This window comes from Trachemys scripta, unplaced genomic scaffold, assembly GCF_013100865.1.
Source record: "Trachemys scripta elegans isolate TJP31775 unplaced genomic scaffold, CAS_Tse_1.0 scaffold_26, whole genome shotgun sequence".
In the NCBI taxonomy this organism is placed as follows: domain Eukaryota; kingdom Metazoa; phylum Chordata; order Testudines; family Emydidae; genus Trachemys; species Trachemys scripta.
The window spans coordinates 4,947,679-4,967,084 of NW_023260511.1; the positions used below are offsets into that span (position 1 = coordinate 4,947,679).

At 52.3% G+C, this 19,406-nt stretch overlaps 1 protein-coding gene across 34 annotated transcripts in view; it reads left to right on the forward strand.

The window, feature by feature from the left end:
- The window catches only part of LOC117870330 (deleted in malignant brain tumors 1 protein-like), a 293,761-nt gene that overhangs the window by 43,458 nt on the left and 230,897 nt on the right, over nt 1-19,406 (forward strand). For 22 of the 34 annotated variants that reach the window (XR_004643956.1, XR_004643955.1, XM_034757453.1 and 19 more), the window contains 3 exons: nt 9,634-9,963; nt 15,256-15,585; nt 18,673-19,002. The exons of 2 other annotated variants lie outside the window; for them this stretch is intronic. Coding sequence is in view for 30 of the 32 variants with exons in the window: in XM_034757453.1 (XP_034613344.1) it covers nt 9,634-9,963; nt 15,256-15,585; nt 18,673-19,002 (990 nt within the window). In the remaining 2 variants the exon portion in view is untranslated. The remainder of the gene's footprint in view (nt 1-9,633; nt 9,964-15,255; nt 15,586-18,672; nt 19,003-19,406) is intronic. 10 more of the 34 variants (XM_034757464.1, XM_034757438.1, XM_034757454.1 and 7 more) reach the window with 4 other exon arrangements.

Below are 19,406 nucleotides of genomic sequence, written 5' to 3' on the forward strand. Positions count from 1 at the left end.
GTATGCCACGGGGGTGACGTCCATATAATAACTCGAAGGGGGAAAACTCAGTTGAGGCCTGTGGTACCTCCCGGATGGCAAACATAAGGTAGGGTAGTAGGGTGTCCCAATCCTTCCCGTCCTGACTTACCACCTTCCTTATCATAGCCTTGAGGGTTCGGTTAAACCTTTCTACCAACCCATCAGTCTGCGGATGGTAGACCGAAGTTCTCAGGGTATGTATATGGAGCAGCATACAGAGGTCCTTCATTAGCTTCGACATAAATGGGGTTCCTTGGTCGGTTAATATCTTCTTCAGTAGCCCCATTCGGGAAAAGATCCCCACCAGCTCTTTGGCTATAGTTTTAGAGGCCCTGTTCCGCAGGGGGACGGCTTCTGGGTAGCGAGTAGCATAGTCCAAAACAACAAGTATATATTGGTGGCCCCGAGCTGTCTTCTCCAGGGGTCCCACTAGGACCATGGCTATTCGCTCAAAGGGGACCTCTATGATGGGAAGGGGTACTAAAGGTGCCCTCAAGTGGGGACGGGGACTGTGCAGCTGACATTCCGGGCAGGAGGCACAGTTCCTCCGCACTTCTTCATGTACTCCGGGCCAGAAGAACCGTCATAGGACTCATGCCAGGGTCTTCTCTACCCCTAAATGCCACCCAAAAAGATGACTGTGAGCAAGACTTAATACAGCGTTCTGGTGTTTTTGAGGTACTAGGATCTGCTGTACCTTCTGCCCCTGTACTGGTGCAACCCGGTATAAGAGATTCTTCTTCATTATGAAGTAGGGTCCTGGTCCCTGGGTTTTCCCTTCCATGGGGACCCCATCTATTTCAGTTACCTGCTTCCTAATGTTGTCATACCTTGGGTCTTCTGCCTGGTCCCGTCCAAAATTTCCTCTCCCGGGGCTAATCTGCCCAAGATCTAGGGGCCCAGTCTCTGTTGCCTCTACTGGTTCAGAAGCATTAGGGTGGGGGTCAGACTCAGGTGCTTCTCCCTCCTGCGTGGCCTCCTTTTCAGCTGCGCGGGTCCGCCTACCTACAAGAGCGACCCTCTGGCTTTGGGTCAGTATTTGGGTTCCCAAGGGCTTAGCTGCCCTTCTTTCCCTTTTTGTCTTTCTACCTTGTCTGGGAGTGGAGAACAAATCTGGGGATATTTCAGAGAAGATTGGGGGTTGACAGTCTGCTGTGGATGCCTCATCAATTTTAGGGTCCCCATATTTCTCCAATCCCCCTACTGGGAGTAAGTTTCCAAACCCTGGGAAGTCCCTCCCTATGAGCACCGGGTATGGGAGTTTAGGGACTACATCTGCTGCTACCTCAATAGTGTTCCCTTGGATCTCGATTTTTACTGGGATGGTGGGGTAGTAACTAACTGTCCCATGGACACATGTTATCCCCGTACGTTTAGCCTGCAGCAGCTGACTACGCTTCACGAGCTTCCCTGAGATAATCGTGATAGCACTCCCTGAATCAACCAGTGCTGTGGTCCCTACCCCATTTAGTTTCACTGGTCTGGTATACATATGTGGGGTTAGTGAGACGCCCACAAGGTGGATTAGGGAGCATGGATCTGCCCAGTTCCCCAGGTTACACTGCATAGGCTCCTCAGCATTGGGACACTGTGCAGCTATGTGTCCCCACTCCCCGCAGGCATAACATCTGTATGGAGCCCTAGGCGTTCCCCGGTCTCTTGGTTTGGGCACTCTAACATCTCGATCTTCTTCTCCCTCAGTGCTCCGACTCTTTGTGGCCTCTGATGGGCCTTCAGCCTCTCTCTTTTTCCACCTGGGCCCTCCTGGTGGCCCAGTCACCCGAACTTTAGGACTTGGTGCTGCTAGTTTAACCCAGGGTGCCTCTTCCTTAACTGGTCAGGTCAGCTCCCTCGCTGTCCTTCGCCTCTCTACCAGGGTGACAACCTCGTCATAGGTGGAGGGTTCGTTCTGGCTTACCCAGGCATGAAGGTCTGGTGGTAGTCCCCTCATGTATCGGTCGATGAACAGAACCGCTAGTATCTCCTCTGGACTCCAGGACTCTGTTTGCAACCACTTTCGTGCGAGATAGATGAGGTCATACAATTGGGACCATGGGGTTTTGTCTTCCTGGTACCTCCAACCGTGATACTGCTGGGCCTGCACTGCTGTCGTTACCCCAGATCTGGCCCGCCCTCTACTCCGGGTTCCAGCCCAGGGCCCTGTGGACTGCGGCTGTCTATAGTGCCTCCTGTAACAGCTGCATGACAGCTACAACTCCCTGGGCTACTTCCCCATGACCTCCTCCAAACACCTTGCTTAGTCTCACCACAGGACCTTCCTCCTGGTGTCTGATAACGCTTGTCCTCCTCAGTCCTCCAGCAGCACACCCTCTCACTCTCAGCTCCTTGCGCCTCCTGCTCCCAGCTCCTCACACTCGCACCACAAACTGAAGTGAGCTCCTTTTAAAACCCAGGTGCCCTGATTAGCCTGCCTTAATTGATTCTAGCAGCTTCTTCTTAATTGGCTCCAGGTGTCCTAATTAGCCTGCCTGCCTTAACTGGTTCTAGCAGGTTCCTGATTACTCTAGTGCAGCCCCTTCTCTGGTCACTCAGGGAACAGAAAACTACTCATCCAGTGACCAGTATATTTGCCCTCTACCAGACTCCTGTACCCCACTGGTCTGGGTCTGTCACATTATATAGTAGTTTTTTAGTAAGTTGGGTTTACTTTGGGGGGCTTTCCCCCAACCCCAGTTTCCCCAGGCATCTGAGGCTCTGGGAGGGATTTTGGTGCCTCGGTCACAGGAGTTTAAGGCGTATGAGAGGTGTGCGAAATCTATGCCCACAGGCTATTCACACGCTCCTTGTCTCAAGTGCCTAGACAGTATCAGACAGGCAAGTGTCCAATTTGCAGGAGCTTCAGACCCAGGACTAAGAGAGAGCGGGACTATCATTGAAAGCTCCTCCTGATGGAGTCATGCCATCCAGCCGGCACCGGAAATGGCGTCGGTGCGGGATATCCCGGCTCCAAGAAAGGACTCCTCCAAGGAGCACCAGCACCTGTTCGTAAGGCCAGTGCTACCAGGCGGCACTGCTCACAGTCCCCTGTACTGCATAAGAAAGAGAACGCGGACATGGGTCGTTCCCCCATCAAGAAGCCACAAGAGGATTCCAGCAGGGTGAGTCATGCAGGAGGACACCCAGGGTCTGGACCTCAACACCCGGCACTGTTGACTCTGGCCCCAACTGGAAGCCCATCGAATCCGGTGCTGGTGGACTCCCTGACTCGGGAGGACTTGGAGGAAGAGCTCGAACTCCCCTCCACGCCTGACACCTACTAGGCAGCGCGGGACCTTATTGCCATGATGGCGCAGTCCCCGGCTTCGCAGGTGTGAGCTCTGGCACCGTAAGCTCAGGCACCGTAAATGGCACCGATGACGGCACCGGTTGCAGCATCTTTGGGAGCTCCGCATATGGGTCCGGCACCCTTTGTGGCACTGGTGGTGGCTCCACCCCGGTTCTTCATTACGGCAAGCCCATGATGTCACGGCACCGCTCACCATCACCGCGGTACCGCTCCCCGGCACTGTCGGGCTCCGCCCTCCTGTGGTCAGACACAGAGTACTCATCTGAGTCAGACGCTGAGTCTTCTGTCTGTCGAAGCAGTCAGTATCGCTCCCATTCCTGGCACTGGTCCCGTACCGCAGAGCTGTGGACTCATAGGTACTGGTGGTCTCCTGGCCCCTCCAATGTCAGGGCCCAGTACAATGGCCCTTTTGCACTCCTTTGACCTATCATCAGACTCAGGGTCAGAGCTCCAGGGCATCATTGATGGCGTCTGCACCCCATTTCCTCCCTGTGGCGGGGTGATGTCTCACCGGTGCAGCATGTCCTGCTGGTTGTCCAGGGAATTAGCTCTTTTCCAGCTCCGGAGCACCCTCTGCCAGCTAAGGTCTCACCTGCCTCTGGCCCCCGTGTCCCTCCCGGACCCCTGTGCCCTTTGCCCAGGGGTTCTGTCCACTGCAGTGGCCCCTCACTCTGGGTCTCCCTTTCAGGGGAACCCCCAAACCCCTATCCCCACCTTGACTCAGTGGCTACTGCCAGTCATCATCTAGTCCCCGCTATACTGGGGCAGACTGCAGTCTGTAAACCACTCATCATCGGCAAGGGGGGGTTAGACCTGCTGCCTCTGCCTTTATCTGGGCTATCCCTCTGCAGCTCCAGTACCTTTTTGTGGGCCTTTAGCTTGGCCTGTAGCCCGGGACTTGGCTGGAATGGAACTCCCCAGCTCCCTCTGCCCTTCCCCAGTGCTGCTTCACCCTAGGTAGAGTGTGTCTCTCCTCTGCTTCTGGCCCCAGCCCTCTTATAAGGGCCAGCTGGGCCCTGATTAAGCTGACCACAGCTGTGGCTGCTTTCCCAATCAGCCCAGCTTTCTCTGATGCAGCCCTCTCCAGGGCTGCTTTATCCCCTTCAGGCAGGAGTGGGGTGACCACCCCCCTACACCCCCAGAAACATCGGTGGCTCGCCACACCTCCAGGGCTCCTGAGGACCCCGCATGAGACAGGGACTCTGGGCCATCATGCTCAGGTACAGCGCCCAAACCAGTGCCATCAGCTGTACTGCAGCCACGTCCAGTCACGGGGGGAACAGAAGCACCCGACCCAGCCTCCAGAGAGCCAGTAGGGCAAGAAGACCCAGTCCCATGTGCCTCCTCCTCCTCCTCACTGGATGAGTCAGTGGTGGGCACCAACATCACCCTTTGGCGATGGACACCAGGGGACACCAGGACATTCTTAGGATGGTGTCCCTAAACCTGAATCTCCAGGCAGAGGAGGTCACGGAGGAGTTGGACCCGATGGTGGACATACTCTAGGGTGGCCTTGCCCCTGATAAGAATGATCCAGAACACTCTTAGGGTGCTGTGGCAGATTCCAGACTCAATACCACCCACCACTATAGGGGTGGAGAGAAGCTATTTTTTGCCACATAAAGGATACGAACACCTTTTCACCCACCCCCAACCAGGGACTCTGGTGGTCGATGTGGCAAATCATAAGGAGTGACAGGTGCAGCCAGGTCCCACCCCAAAGTCACGGAACATTAAGAAGCTGGATTTTTTGGCCAAAAGGTCTACTCGACCGGCAGACTCCAGCTTCGAGTGGCCAACCAGCAAGCGGTACTCAGCAGCTTTCAATTCCTGGAGCTCGTTAGCAAAATTCCAGGAGTTGCTCCTGGCAGACTCGTGCAAGGAGTTTAGCGCGATCTTCGAGGAGGGCAAAGTGGTCTTGAGAACCTCCCTCCAGGCTGTGTTAGACGCAGCAGACTCGACAGCTTGGACTATGGCCACTACTATTACATGACTACAGGTATTGGGGATACCACCTGAAGTCCAGAACACGATCCAGGACCTCCTCTTTGACCGTGCAGACCTGTTTGCCCAAAATACAGATTCTCGCCTGCAGAACTTTAAGGATTCAAAGGTGACTTTAAAGCCTTTGGGGATCCACACCCTGCACCCCAAAGAAAGCCATTTAAGCCTCAGTCCCCATCTCATTTCTATTCTGGGCCTCCGAGGCAAGACTAGTCCAGGAGATGGAGCAGGAATAACAGGAGGCGCCCGCCACAGTCCTCCTCAGGCCAAGGCTGGAGTTCGGCCAAACAGCCCCCAGGCCCAAAGCCAAACTTTTGAAGATGCGCCCGAGGATGGCGCATCAGTATCAAACTCGAATACTTACCCTCCCTTTGTGAATCCATTCTCCTGCGTCTTCCATTCTTGGTGCAAGATCATGTCAGATCAATGGGTCCTGAGCATGGTACGGATGGGATATACTATCCAATTCTGTTCTCTCCTGCCCTCCCACCGCCTTTCCCCGTTCCTCTTCAGGGACCCTTCTCAGGGTACATCTACACTACAGCGGGGAGTCGATTTAAGATACGCAAATTCAGCTACGTGAATAGCTTAGCGGAATTCGACGTATTGCAGCCGACTTACCCCGTTGTGAGGACGGCGGCAAAATCGACTTCTGCCACTGTTTGTCGGCGGCGCTTACTACCACCTTCGCTGGTGGAGTTAGAGAGCCGATTCGGGGATCGATTGTCGCGTCCCGACGAGGTCGATTTCTACCTGCCGATTCAGGTGGGTAGTATAGACCAGACCTCACAAACAACTCTGCTTGCAGGAGGTGCAATTGCTCCTCGCTCTATGGGCAATGGAGGTGGTTCCTCAGGAGTTCAGGGGCAAGGGGTTCTATTCCCGCTATTTCCTCATCTCCAAGGCCAAGGGTGGGCTCTGGCCTATCCTGGATCTGCGAGACCTCAACACATTCATGAGGAAAGTGAAGTTTCACATGGTCTCTCTGGTCTCCATCATTCCTTCCCTGGATCCAGGGGACTGGTGTGCCACCCTAGACTTGAAAGATGCATAGTTTCATATCTCCATTATCCCGGCCCACAGACGTTTTCTTCGTTTTGTGTTCAGCGGCCAGCACTACCAGGTCAGGGTGCTCCCGGTTGGGCTCTTGGTGGCCCCCCGGGTATTCACAAAGTGTGTGGCGGTCTTTGCAACTTTACTCTGCAAACGTCAGGTGCAAGTATTCCCGTTCATGGACAACTGTCTCATCAAGGCCGAGTTGCAAGAACAGGCGGCAGAGCATGTGTCTCTGGCTCGGGCCACCTTCCTCAGGCTGGGCCTCATATTGAATGTGCCCAAATCCACACTAGCCCCGACGCAGAGAATAGAATTCATAGGAGCTCTCGTGGACTCCACATGCCAGGACGTTCCTGCCCGAGCTGCGCTTCCAAGCACCTCATGGACAATCTCAAAAACCTTCGCTGATTCCCCACAACCATGGCCAGAAATTGCATGAAACTGTTGGGGCATATGGCAGCCTGCACATACGTGGTCCAGCACACCAGGTTATGCCTTCGCCCCCTCCAGGTGTGTTTGGCGAGGGTACACAGGCTGGGCAGGAACCCACTGGACCGGATAGTTACCCTCCCCACTTGCATTCTTGAGTCTCTCCACTGGTGGTTCCAGCAGGAGTACCCTTTGTCCAACCCCATCCTACGCTATCGCTAGTCACGGACCCCTCAGCACTCGGTTGGGGAGCGCACCTGGGCAATATCAGAACACAAGGCCTATGGTCCGATGCAGAACGATTGCTGCACATCAATGTAAGGGAGCTGAGGGCGGTTCGTCTGGTATGCCAAGCATTCCAGGCTCATCTTCAGAGCGCATGTGTGTCTGTGGTGCAGCGATGTTCTATATAAACAAACAGGGTACTGCTTGTTCCTCTCCCCTGAGCTAGGAAGCCCTTGAGCTGTGGGACATTTGCATGGCTCACTCGAGACACCTAGAGGCATCGCACCTTCCGGGAGCACAAAACGAGCTAGCTGATTGCCTCAGCTGCTCGTTTCACAGTCAAGAATGATTCTTCAGGCCAGACATCACACACTTGATTTCCCAGAGGTGTAGGCTTTCCCCACATAGACCTCAACCTGGTCCTGTCCACACTCATGGGAACCCCTTTCAAGCCCATGGCGACCTGCCCTCTGTCCTACCTTTCCTGGAAGGTGGCCTTTCTGATGGCCATAACCTCGGCCAGAAGAGTATCCCAGCTCAGTGCGCTGACTTCCGAGCCCTCCTATATGGCCTTAAATAAAGACAAGGTGCAGCTTCGATCTCACCCTGCGTTTCTGCCAAAGGTAGTCTCCCAGTTTCATATGAACCAGGACATATTTTACCTGTGTTCTTCCCTAAGCCACATACCAGTAACAGAGAACACATGTTCCATTCATTGGATGTGAGGCGTGCCCTAGCGTTCTACATTGGCCGCACAAAGCCGTTTCGTAAGTCACCACAGTTCTTTATTGAAATCGCAAGAACATAAGAACGGCTGTACTGGGTCAGACCAAAGGTCCATCTAGCCCAGTATCCTGTCTACCGACAGTGGCCAATGCCAGGTGCCCCAGAGGGAGTGAACCTAACAGGCAATGATCAAGTGATCTCTCTCCTGCCATCCATCTCCACCCTCTGAAAAACAGAGGCTAGGGACACCGTTCCTTACCCATCCTGGCTAATAGCCATTAATGGACTTCACCACCATGAATTTATCCAGTTCTCTTTTAAACGCTGTTATAGTCCTAGCCTTCACAACCTCCTCAGGTAAGGAGTTCCACAAGTAGACTGTGAGCTGCGTGAAGAAGAACTTCCTTGTATTTGTTTTAAACCTGCTGCCTATTAATTTAATTTGGTGACCCCTAGTTCTTGTATTATGGGAATAAGTAAATAACTTTTCCTTATCCACTTTCTCCACATCACTCATGATTTTATATACCTCTATCATATCCCCCCTTAGTCTCCTCTTTTCCAAGCTGAAGAGTCCTAGGCTCTTTAATCTCTCCTCATATGGGACCCATTCCAAACCCCTAATCATTTTAGTTGCCCTTCTCTGAAGCTTTTCTAGTGCAAGTATATCTTTTTTGAGATGAGGAGATCATATCTGAACGCAGTCCGAGGACTGACCCTTGGGGAACACCACTAGTTACCCTTCTCCATTCTGAGAATTTACCATTAATTCCTACCCTTTGTTCCCTGTCTTTTAACCAGTTCTGAATCCATGAAAGGACGTTCCCTTTTATCCCATGACAGCTTAATTTATGAAAGAGCCTTTGGTGAGGAATCTTGTCAAAGGCTTTCTGGAAATCTAAGTACACTATGTCCATTGGATCCCCCTTTTCACATGTTTGTTGACCCCTTCAAAGAACTCTAATAGATTACTAAGACACCATTTCCCTTTACAGAAACCATGTTGACTATTGTTCAACAGTTTATGTTTTTCTATGTATCTGATAATTTTATTCTTAACTATTGTTTCAACTAATTTGCCCGGTACAGATGTTAGACTTAACAGTGTGTAATTGCCGAAAGGATGAAGGGGCTTCCGATCTCGTCCCTGTACATTTCATCATGGATCACGTCCTGTATCAGGACTTGCTACGACCTGGCTAAAATTCCAGCCCCTTCGCTTACAGTGCACTCCACGAGAGCTCAGGCGTTGTCCCCAGCATTCCTAGCGCAGGTCCATATACAGGTAATATGCAAGGCAGCAACGTGGTCCTCTATCCACACCTTCATGTCACACTACACCATTACCCAATAGGCAAGAGACGATGCAGCCTTTGGCAGGGCAGTCCTGCATTCCTCAACCAGGTGAACTCTGAACCCTCTCCCAAGGGAAACTACTTTGGAGTCACCTATTGGAATGCACATGAGCAATCACTTGAAGAAGAAAAATGGTTACTTACCTCTCGTAACTATTGTTCTGTGAGATGTGTTGCTCATATCCATTCCAAATCCCACCTGCCTCCCCTCTGTCAGAATATTCCGGCAAGAAGGAACTGAGAAGGTGGCGGGTCGGCAGTGAGCGATATACACTGTCATGAAGGCACCACTCCAGGGATCTCCACAGCCCACCCTACAGGTACCGCTAGGGGAAAAAAAACTTCCAACGATCATGCATGAAGTGTGTGCACACCTATTGGAATGGTCATGAGCAACACATTTCAAAGAAAAACAGTTACGAGAGATAGGTAACCGTTTTCTCCACAGCATCACTAGTGATCGAACACACAGGAACCTCCCTGAATGTTTATTCCCTTGGGTGTTTGCAGATGCTGGCATCTCAGAAGTGGCTCAGCTCCGACTGGTGAACGGCCCGAGTCGCTGCGCTGGGAGGGTCGAGGTGCTTCACAACCAGCTCTGGGGAACCGTGTGTGATGACAGCTGGGACTTACAGGATGCCGGAGTCGTGTGCAGGCAGCTGGGCTGTGGGACGGCGTTATCAGCCCCAGGAGGGGCTCGTTTTGGGCGAGGATCTGACCGTATCTGGCTGGCTGACATCAACTGCACAGGGACAGAAGTTGCCCTCTCCGATTGCAGGGCTTGGCCTTGGGGAGAGAATAACTGTACCCACGGACAAGATGCCGGTGTTGTATGTTCAGGTAACCTTCATCTACCACCATGCACGTTGCAGGGAACAGGGTAGGAAACTCATTAGCGGGCCTTGTCCCCTCACAGCCAGAGCTGACCGCAGCATTGTGTTTGGGGCCTGTGTTTCAGGGAGCAATATGACGGCTCCAGTAGGGAGCGCTCTCCTCTCAGTCTGTGCTGACCCTAATTCCCTTGTGTGGTTCTATGGGCCTGTGCCGCAGGGAATGGTGTGAGGGCTCAGTAGGGGACACTCACACTCTCCTCTTGATGCCAGTGCCGGACCCAGTGCCCGAGTGCGTTGCTTGGGGGCCTGTGCTGCAGTAGAGAGGTTTCAGTAGGGACCGTTCTCTGTAGTTGTTCTGGCCCTAATGCCCCAGTGCAGTGCCATGTCCCCTAGCATGTGGAAGCCTTGTCTGTGCCGGCTGGGGGGCAGCTCCGCAACTCCATCGGCCAGAGGCCACACAAGCCGTGCCCTCTAGGCCTTGGAGAGGGGGGTGACCTCTTTCCAGGTTGGCAATAGGCACACCTCACCCCTCAGCCCTCCGAGCGTCTCCCTGTACCACCCAGTCCCTGTCTCGCTGGGCATTCACAGCAGTCACAGATTTGCTGCTCCCAAAGGAACAGGGTCCCAAGGTGACCAGCTTCACCTCCCATCTCTGCCCCAATCAGCACACAGCTCTAGATTCCTTCATAGTCACACCAACGACAAGTGATTTCACAGAGTATCGAGATTTGAGGGGTAGCAAGGAGAAGGGTTGGAAAGAAATTGTTCCATGGCCAATAAAATCATATCACACTGACTACAGCCTAGAGTCCTTGAACAAGATACTTTTCTGTCTGGTAGAGCAACGCTCACCCCACAGTCCTTCCAGGGTTTTACTCCAGGCTTGGCTGTGATCTCCTGTTCCTGAGACAAACACTATTAGCTGCCTCCTGGGTGAAAGGGAGGTGTTATCCCCTCTCCTCTTTCTTTGTAGGAACAGGCCGTTGTCTCTTCCCAGAGGAGGTCTCTCTTTGGAGACTTGTGCTGAGGGACCTTTGACTTTGTAAATTCTCAGGCCCCCACTGGGCCCAGACAGTGAATATAGCCTGTCTCCATAGCTGTGCATTGTTCTATGTGCTGATTGGCTCAGCCGAAGGATTATCATGGCGCAGGTGGCAAGCTTCACTTCAACACTTCTGGAGCCTGATATTCTACATTTTATATCTCTCTTCAGCTATATCCCATACAAATATTTTGCTCCCATTAGGTCGACCAGTAAGCTGCTGGCTCTTGTTAGAGAATTCACATACCACCTTTGGTGAGCTATTGTGCATATATCTCACCCAGGGGATTCCTGTATAACTCTAGGCATCCCTGTGCCCTCTGCCAGTTGGCATCTATTTATCTCTGGGCCAGACTCCTCTGCGGCACAATGGGGACCTGGGGAACTGCAGCTTCCACTGGTTGGATTTGGTGTCAATGGAGCCTGCAGCCACTCACTCAAACTAAAAATCTAGGGACTATTTCTCAAGACTCTCGTTCCTAATGACTGTGTTCCGGCGATTTGCATTTCACAGAATTAGTCCTGAACTTGTAACTTTCCCAAGAACTGGACACAGGAGATGCAATTCTTCCTCACTTCCTGTTCTACACAGCCTACCTATTTCACTGTCCTGTTTCTCATCTGCCCTGTCCTACCCCAGAGTGGCTCCATGTCAGTGGGGGGAGTCTTCTTCTTTTGTGTACGTCACAAGTCAATATCTATGTGACCCTTCTGCCAGTGGCATCAGAAGTGAGCAGGGCCAGATTCAATAAGTAGGGGTTCCTTTCCAGCAATATAACACAGATCTAGCTTGAGCATCCACCCAGTAATCTCAGACAATTACACACCATCCCCTGGATGCTTCTACGAGACAAAGCTTCCCCTCTTGCAAGCACAGAGTCTCAATGCAGAAAAGAAACTTTTTAATAAAAAGAAAAACAACGAGGAGTCCTTGTGGCACCTTAGAGACTAAGAAATTTATTTGGGCATAAGCTTTCGTGGGCTAAAACCCAGTTCATCAGATGCATTCAGTGAAAAATACAGTAGGCAGTATGTATATTACAGCACATGAAATGATGGGAGTTGCCTTACCAAATCGGGGGTTAGTGGTAACTAGACCAATTCAATCAGCGTGGACATCACCCATTCCCAGCAATGCCCCTCTGTCATGTACATTATCCAAACTCTACAGTCTCTACGCAAAAGAATAAATGGACACAAAGCATACATCAAGAATTGTAACATTCAAATACCAGTAGGAGAGCACTTCAATCTCCCTGGACACTCAATAACAGACATAAAGATGGCCATTCTTTAACAAAAAAATTTCAAAAACACTTCAATGAGAAACTGCAGAACTGTAATTAATTTGCAAACTGGACACCAACAAATTAGGCCTGAATAAAAACTGGGAGTGTCTGGGTCACTACAAAAAGTAATTTTCTCTCTGTTGATACTCACACCTTCTTCTCAACTGTTGGGAATTGGCCACTTCCCACTTGATTGAATTGGCCTTGTTAGCACTGACCGACCACTTGGTCAGGCAACTCCCATCTTTTCATGTGCTGTAATATATATACTGCCTTATGTATTTTTCACTGCATGCATGTGATGAAGTGGGTTTTAGCCCACGAAAGCTTATGCTCAAATAAATTTCTTACTCTCTAAGATGCCACAAGGACTCCTCATTGTTTTTGCTGAAACAGACTAACACGGTTCCCACTCTGAAATGTTTAGTGAAAGGAGGGAAGCCCCTTACATTAACTTGGGAAAATGCCACAAACTGGATTTTGTAAACATAAAACCATGAGCAAAACACCTACCCCAGAGTATGTTGGGCAGTGTCTTTTGCTTCAGGTTCTTGAGTCCAGCAACTAAAAGTTCGTGTATGGTGCCCCTCCCTGCTCCCTCCACTGCACCCCACTCACAGTGATTGTCCTTGGTTAGTGAAGACCCAGAGTTCAGAGGTGCACCTGTGTGAGATCAGCTCCCACCATGAGGGCAGGGAGGAGAGCACCTGGTTCGCTCTGCTGTCTGAGTGCTTGCTCTGGTGGCAGCTGTCCTGTCAGCCACTCACCACTCTGCTCGCCCTCGCCTCTCTACTGTAACCTCTGCAGGTCACTCCCTTGAACCTCCACCCAGCTCTGAGTGACTGTCAGTTCTTAGTGGGAAAACCTCAGTGCTGAAGCAGGCTGGACAGAAACACTGTCTCACAGAAGGTGATTTCAGCTCTAGTGATCACTTAAACCAGTGGTGCCTGCGGGTGCCAAGGCGCATGCCGGGGCATCTATGTGCGCCTGCCTACTGACAAGGGAGTGCCCCGCCGCCGAGGAGTGTGGCCGCTGGACAAGCAGCCTCCGAAAAGCCACCGAGAAGCAGCAATGTCAATAAGCCACACCGCTGAAATGCCGCTGCTTCTCGGTGGCATTTCAGAGGGCGACATATCTTGATGCTGCTGTGTGTGGTGGAGGGAGAAGGGAGGGGGACCTTAAAGGAATTTTTGGTTGCTGGCCTCAAGAACCTGAGGCAAAAGACACTGCCCAACATATTCTTGATGCTGCTGCTTCTCGGTGGCATTTCGGCAGTGATGCCTCTTGATGATGATGCTTCTTGGCGGCATTTCAGCGGCGACGGTCCTTGTTGTTGCCGCTTCTTGGCAGCATTTCGGCGCTGCTTGTCCGGCGCCCGTGCTCCTCAGTAGCATTTCGGTGGCTAGTCGTCTGGTGCCTGCCACACTGAAAGGTTAGGGACCAGTGACTTAAACCAAAAAGACTGCCAATGGAGCATTCATTAAGACGATCTTCGAAGAGTGTTGAGGGGCAGATTAAAGCATGCCTAGACCTCTTACACAGAGTCCACACCCCTAAGAAGGAACACCCATCTCCACCCCCTCTCACTCTTGATAGGTCTCTGGTGTCTGAGTCCCCTGGTTAGTGAGTTCAGTTCAGTTGTGGGTGAGCCCCTCAGTCCGGGCAGGCTAAGCACAGTTCTGCTGCCCTTTACTCAGACAATCAGGACAACAACATTTCACTACCCCTGCATTCAAGTACTACAGTGAATTGTAACCCAGAACCAGCCAACACAGCTCTGTCTGCTGGATACCTAGGCAGAGTGGGTGTGTTCTTGTAAATACAGTCTGGTCCTGAAGCCTTTCCCCCTCCCCAGCTCGTCACTAGGTGTCAGGGGAGAGCTCATTCCCACCTTGCTCACCTCCAGCTTGTTCAGCCAGTCTTCTAACAGGACTCTCCTCCACCACTTGTGACTGTCTTTATTGCTGCTCCACAGGCACACTGAGAAGATCCCCCTAAGCCACATTTCTGCATTGCAGCAATTCCTCTATTCAGTCCAGTCAGGGGCCCATTAAGCTTAATCCATGATCTGCGTCCCAGGTTGTAAATGGACAGATACAAGTTAGGGCTTCTGAAAATCCATCAGCACGCCCGTCTCTCTATCCAGGAATTGCTGCCCCTGTGTGAGGACACAGCTGTCAGCCCAGCTCTGCCATCATTCATCTGAGACTGGTACTGAACTAGCAGCACTAGAGAGGAGTGCAGTAATAGCTGCCACAAAATGATGTTGCCAAGTCAGTCGTGGCAAGTCAGCAGGAACCGCTGGGGCAGGTGTTTGCTTCAGGAGGGGGCCGATCTGCTTGTAGGGAGTGTGCATTGCCTCTGCCCTGGTCGGAACCATTGTCAGCCTGGTGCGCAGCAGGTTCCTGCCAGTCGTCTCTGCGCTCCAGGCAGTTCTAAGGGGGATGGACTCTGGGTGACGTTTTCTGGGAGCTATGGAGCCAACACATGTAAATTCGATACTGATGTCAGGCTAAGGCAACAACTAATGACACAGGTGACTGTGTTCAGCTCCCAGTCACCAAGATTCTAATGCCAGCATTTGCCCTGCACCACTGCAGAGTATCCCACTGGAGCGAATACCAGCGCCAGGAGTCAGGCTGTAAATCTGTTCCCCAGGAGGTTCCTGCCAGCAGTGCAGGGGTGATCTTTTTAAGTGCTCTAGTGGGAGCAGTACGTCAGACTGCAGTGGATCCTGCCTAATTACGTGACAGCCTAACTAGGAGAGAGCTGGCTGGGAGGGGAGTGGAGAAACTTCAACGTTGGCCACCTGATTAGCCTGGTCAGTGGCGGGGAGCCCCGGATGAGCAGTGGCTGTTTGCTGAGACTAGTCGGATCTGTTGGCGGGGGGGTGCTACGTTCGCCAGCGACAAGAGAGATCAGTTGCACAGGAAACTCACTGAGTGTTTATTCCCTTGGATGTTTGCAGACGCTGGCATCTCAGAAGTGGCTCAGCTCCGACTGGTAAACAGCCCGAGTCGCTGCGCTGGGAGGGTCGAGGTGCTTCACAACCATCGTTGGGGAACCGTGTGTGATGACAACTGGGACCTACAGGATGCCGGAGTCGTGTGCAGGCAGCTGGGCTGTGGGACGGCGTTATCAGCCCCAGGAGGGGCTCGATTTGGGCGAGGGTCAGACCGTATCTGGCTGGATAACGTCAACTGCACAGGAACAGAAGTTGCCCTCTCCGATTGCAGGGTTCAGGCTTGGGGAGAGAATAACTGTACCGACGGAGAAGATGCCGGTGTTGTGTGCTCAGGTAACTTGCATCCATCATGTCACTCTGGGTGATGCATTGATCAGGCTGGGAAGCTTTCAGCACAGACCCAGCTCTCCTGTCTGAGTCTGCGCTGACCTCAGTGCCCCAGCATGGTGCTAAGGACCTGTACTGCAGGTAGGGGGGTGTCAGTTGGGGGCGCTCTTGTTTTGCAGTTGTGCAGGCTCTAATGCCCCAGTGCAGTGCCATGGGCCTCTAGCATGAGGAAGCCTTGTCTGTGCCCGCTGGGGCAGCTCCCCGACTCCCTCGGCCACAGGCCACACAAACCATTCCCTCTAGGCCTTGTGGAGAAGGGTGACTGATGTAGAGGTTGGCAATATGCATGCTTCACCCCTCGGCCCTCCGAGCGTCCTCCTGCAGCACCCAGTCCCTGTCTCGCTAGGCATTCACAGCAATCACAGATCTGCTGCTCCCAAAGGACCACGGTCCCAAGGTGACCAGCTCCACCTCCCATCTCTGCCCCAATCAATACACGGCTCCAGATTCCTTCATAGTCACCGCAAGGATCAGTGACTTCACAGAGTGTAGCTATTTGATGGGTAGCAAGGAGAAGGGTTGGAAAGAAATGGTTCCATGGCCCATAAAATCATACCACACTGACTAGATTCTAGACTCATTGAACGAGATGCTTTTCTGTCTTGTAGAGCAACACTCACCCCACAGTCCTTCCAGGGTTTTCCTCCAAGCTTGGCTGCGATCTCCTTTTCCTGAGACAAACACTGTCAGCCGCCTCATGGGTGAAAGGGAGCTCTTGTCCCCTCTCCTCTTTCTTTGTATGTACAGACCATTGTCTCGTCCCAGAGGAGGTCTCTCTTCAGAGACTTGTGCTGAGGGTCCTTTGTCTTTGTAAATTCTCAGGCCCCCACTGGGCCCACACAGTGAATATAGCCTGTCTCCACGGCTTTGTTGTATGTGCTGATTGGATCTACAGAAGGGATTGCCATGGTGCAGGTGAAAAGCTTCACTTCAACACTTCTGAAGCATCATATTCTACATTTCACATCTCTCTTCAGCTATGTCCCATACAAACATCTTGCCCCCATTAGGGTGACCAGTGGGCTGCTGGCTTTTGGTAGAGACCTCACATATATATATTGTGCATATATCTCAACCAGGGGATCCCCGTATAAGTCTGGTGATCCCTGTGCCCTCTGCCAGTTGGCGTCTACTTATCTCTGGGCCAGACTCCTCTGCGGCACAATGGGGACCTGGGTAAGTGCAGCTTCCACAGGTTGGATTTGGTGTCAACGGAGCCTGCAGCCGCTCACTCAAACTACAAATCCAGGGCCAATTTCTCAAGAGTCCGGTTCCTAAGCACTGTGTTCTGGCAGATTTGCATTTCAGGGAATTAGTCCTGAAGTTGTAACTTCCCCAACAGCTAGACACAGGAGATGCAATTCTTCTTCACTTCCTGTACTACACAGCCTACATATTTCCCTGTCCTGTTTCTCAGCTGTCCTGTCCTACCCCAGAAGTGGCTGCCTGTCAGTGTGGGGAGTCTTCTTCTTTTGTGTATGTCACAAGTGGATATCTATGTAACCCTTCTGCCAGTGGCGTCGGAAGCGACCATGGCCGGGTTCAATATCTAGGGGTTCCTTTCCAGGAATATAACACAGATCCGGCTTGAGCACCCACCCTTTAACCTGGCAGAAGTATACACGATCCCTTGGGTGCTTCTACCATGGAAGGCTTCCCCTCTTGCAAGCACAGAGTCTCAGTGAAGAAAAGAAACTTTTTAATAAGAGGAGGGAAGCCCCCGATCAGTAACTTGGAAAACACCAGAAACAGGATTTATAAACATGAAACCATGAGGAAAACACCGCCCCGAGAATATGTTGGGCAGTGTCTTTTGCCTCAGGTTCTCGAGTCCAGCAACCAAAAATTCCTTCAAGGTCCCCCTCCCTTCTCCCTCCACCGCACACCACTCACAGTGGTTGTCTTTGGTTAGCGAAGACCCAGAATTCAGAGGTGCACCTGTGTGAGTTCACTTCCCACCTTTGGGGCGTGGAGGAAAGCTCGTAGCTGATCTGCTCTCTGAGTGCTTGCTCTGGTGGCAGCTACCCCGCCGTCCACTCATCCCTCCGCTCGCCCTCACCTTCTGCTGCCCCCGGCCTCTCTACTGTGACCTCTGCAGGTCGCTCTGTTGAAGGTCCACCCAGTTCTTAGTGACTGTCAGCTCTTAGTGGGGAAACCTCAGTGCTGAAGCAGGCTGGGCAAAAACACTGTTTCGCAGCAGGAGATTTCAGGTCTAGTGATCACTTAAACCAAAACTCTCAAATAGAGTCTTAATTAACCTCATTCATCTGTGACTGGCACTGGGCTGGCAGCACTAGACACAAATGCAGCAATGGCTGCCACAAAACGAGGTTGCCAAGTCAGTCGTGGCAAGTCTGGAGGAACCGCAGGGGCAGGTGTTTGCTTCAGGAGGGGGATGATCTGCTTGTAGGGAGTGTGCATTGCCTCTGCCCTGGTCGGAACCATTGTCAGCCTGGTGCGCAGCAGGTTCCTGCCAGACGTCCCTGCGCTCCAGGCAGTTCTAAGGGGGATGGACTCTGGGTGACATTTTCGGAGAGCTATGGAGCCAACACATGTAAATTCGATTCTGATGTCAGTCTAAGGCAACCACCAATGACATGGGTGACTGTGCTGAGCTCACAATCACCAAGATGCTTATGTAAGTATCTGCCCAGCAGCACTGCAGAGTATCCCACTGGAGCGAATACCAGCGCCAGGAGTGAGGGTGTAAATCTGCTCATCAGGAGGTTCCTGCCACCAGTGCGGGGGGTGATCTTTTTAAGTGCTCTAGTGGGAGCAGTAGGACAGACTGCCGTCCAGTCTGCCTAACTAGGTGACAGCCTAACTAGGTGAGAGGTGGCAGGGAGGGGAGTGCACAAACTTCAACATTGCCCAAGTGATTAGCCTGGTCAGTGGTGAGGAGCCCTCGACAGGCAGTTGCTGTGTGTAGAGACCGGTCAGATTCGTCTGCAGGAGGCGCTACGTTCCCCAGCGACACGAGAGATCAGATGCACAGGAACCTCCCTGAGTGTTTATTCCCTTGGGTGTTTGCAGACGCTGGCATCTCAGAAGTGGCTCAGCTCCGACTGGTGAACAGCAGGAGTCACTGCGCTGGGAGAGTCGAGGTGCTTCGCAACCGTCAGTGGGGAACCGTGTGTGATGACGGCTGGGACCTACAGGATGCTGGAGTCGTATGCAGGCAGCTGGGCTGTGGGACGGCGTTATCAGCCCCAGGAAGGGCTCGATTTGGGCGAGGGTCAGACCGTATCTGGCTGGATAATGTCAACTGCACAGGGACAGAAGTTGCCCTCTCTGACTGCAGGGCTCAGTCTTGGGGAGAGAATAACTGTAACCACGGAGAAGATGCTGGTGTTGTGTGCTCAGGTAACTTACATACATAACGTCACTGTGGGTGGTGGAGGGATTCAGCTGGGAAGTTTTCAGCACAGTCCCAACTCTCCTTTCTGAGACCTGGTCTACACTGGGGGTGTGGGTGGGGTCAACCTAAGATACGCAACTTCAGCTACGTGAATAACGTAGTTGAACTCGGCGTATCTTAGGTCGACTTAGCTGGACGTGAGGACAGCGGCGAGTCGACCGCTGCCATTCCCCCGTCGACTCCGCTTACGCCTCTCGGGAGCTGGCGTTCGGGAGGCGACGGGGATTGCCATTGGTGATCTTTTTTATCACGTCTACACTAGACATGATAAATCTATCCCCAATAGATCGATCACTAGCCACCGATCCGGCAGGTATTGAAGACCTGCCCTGAGTCAGAGCTGACCCTA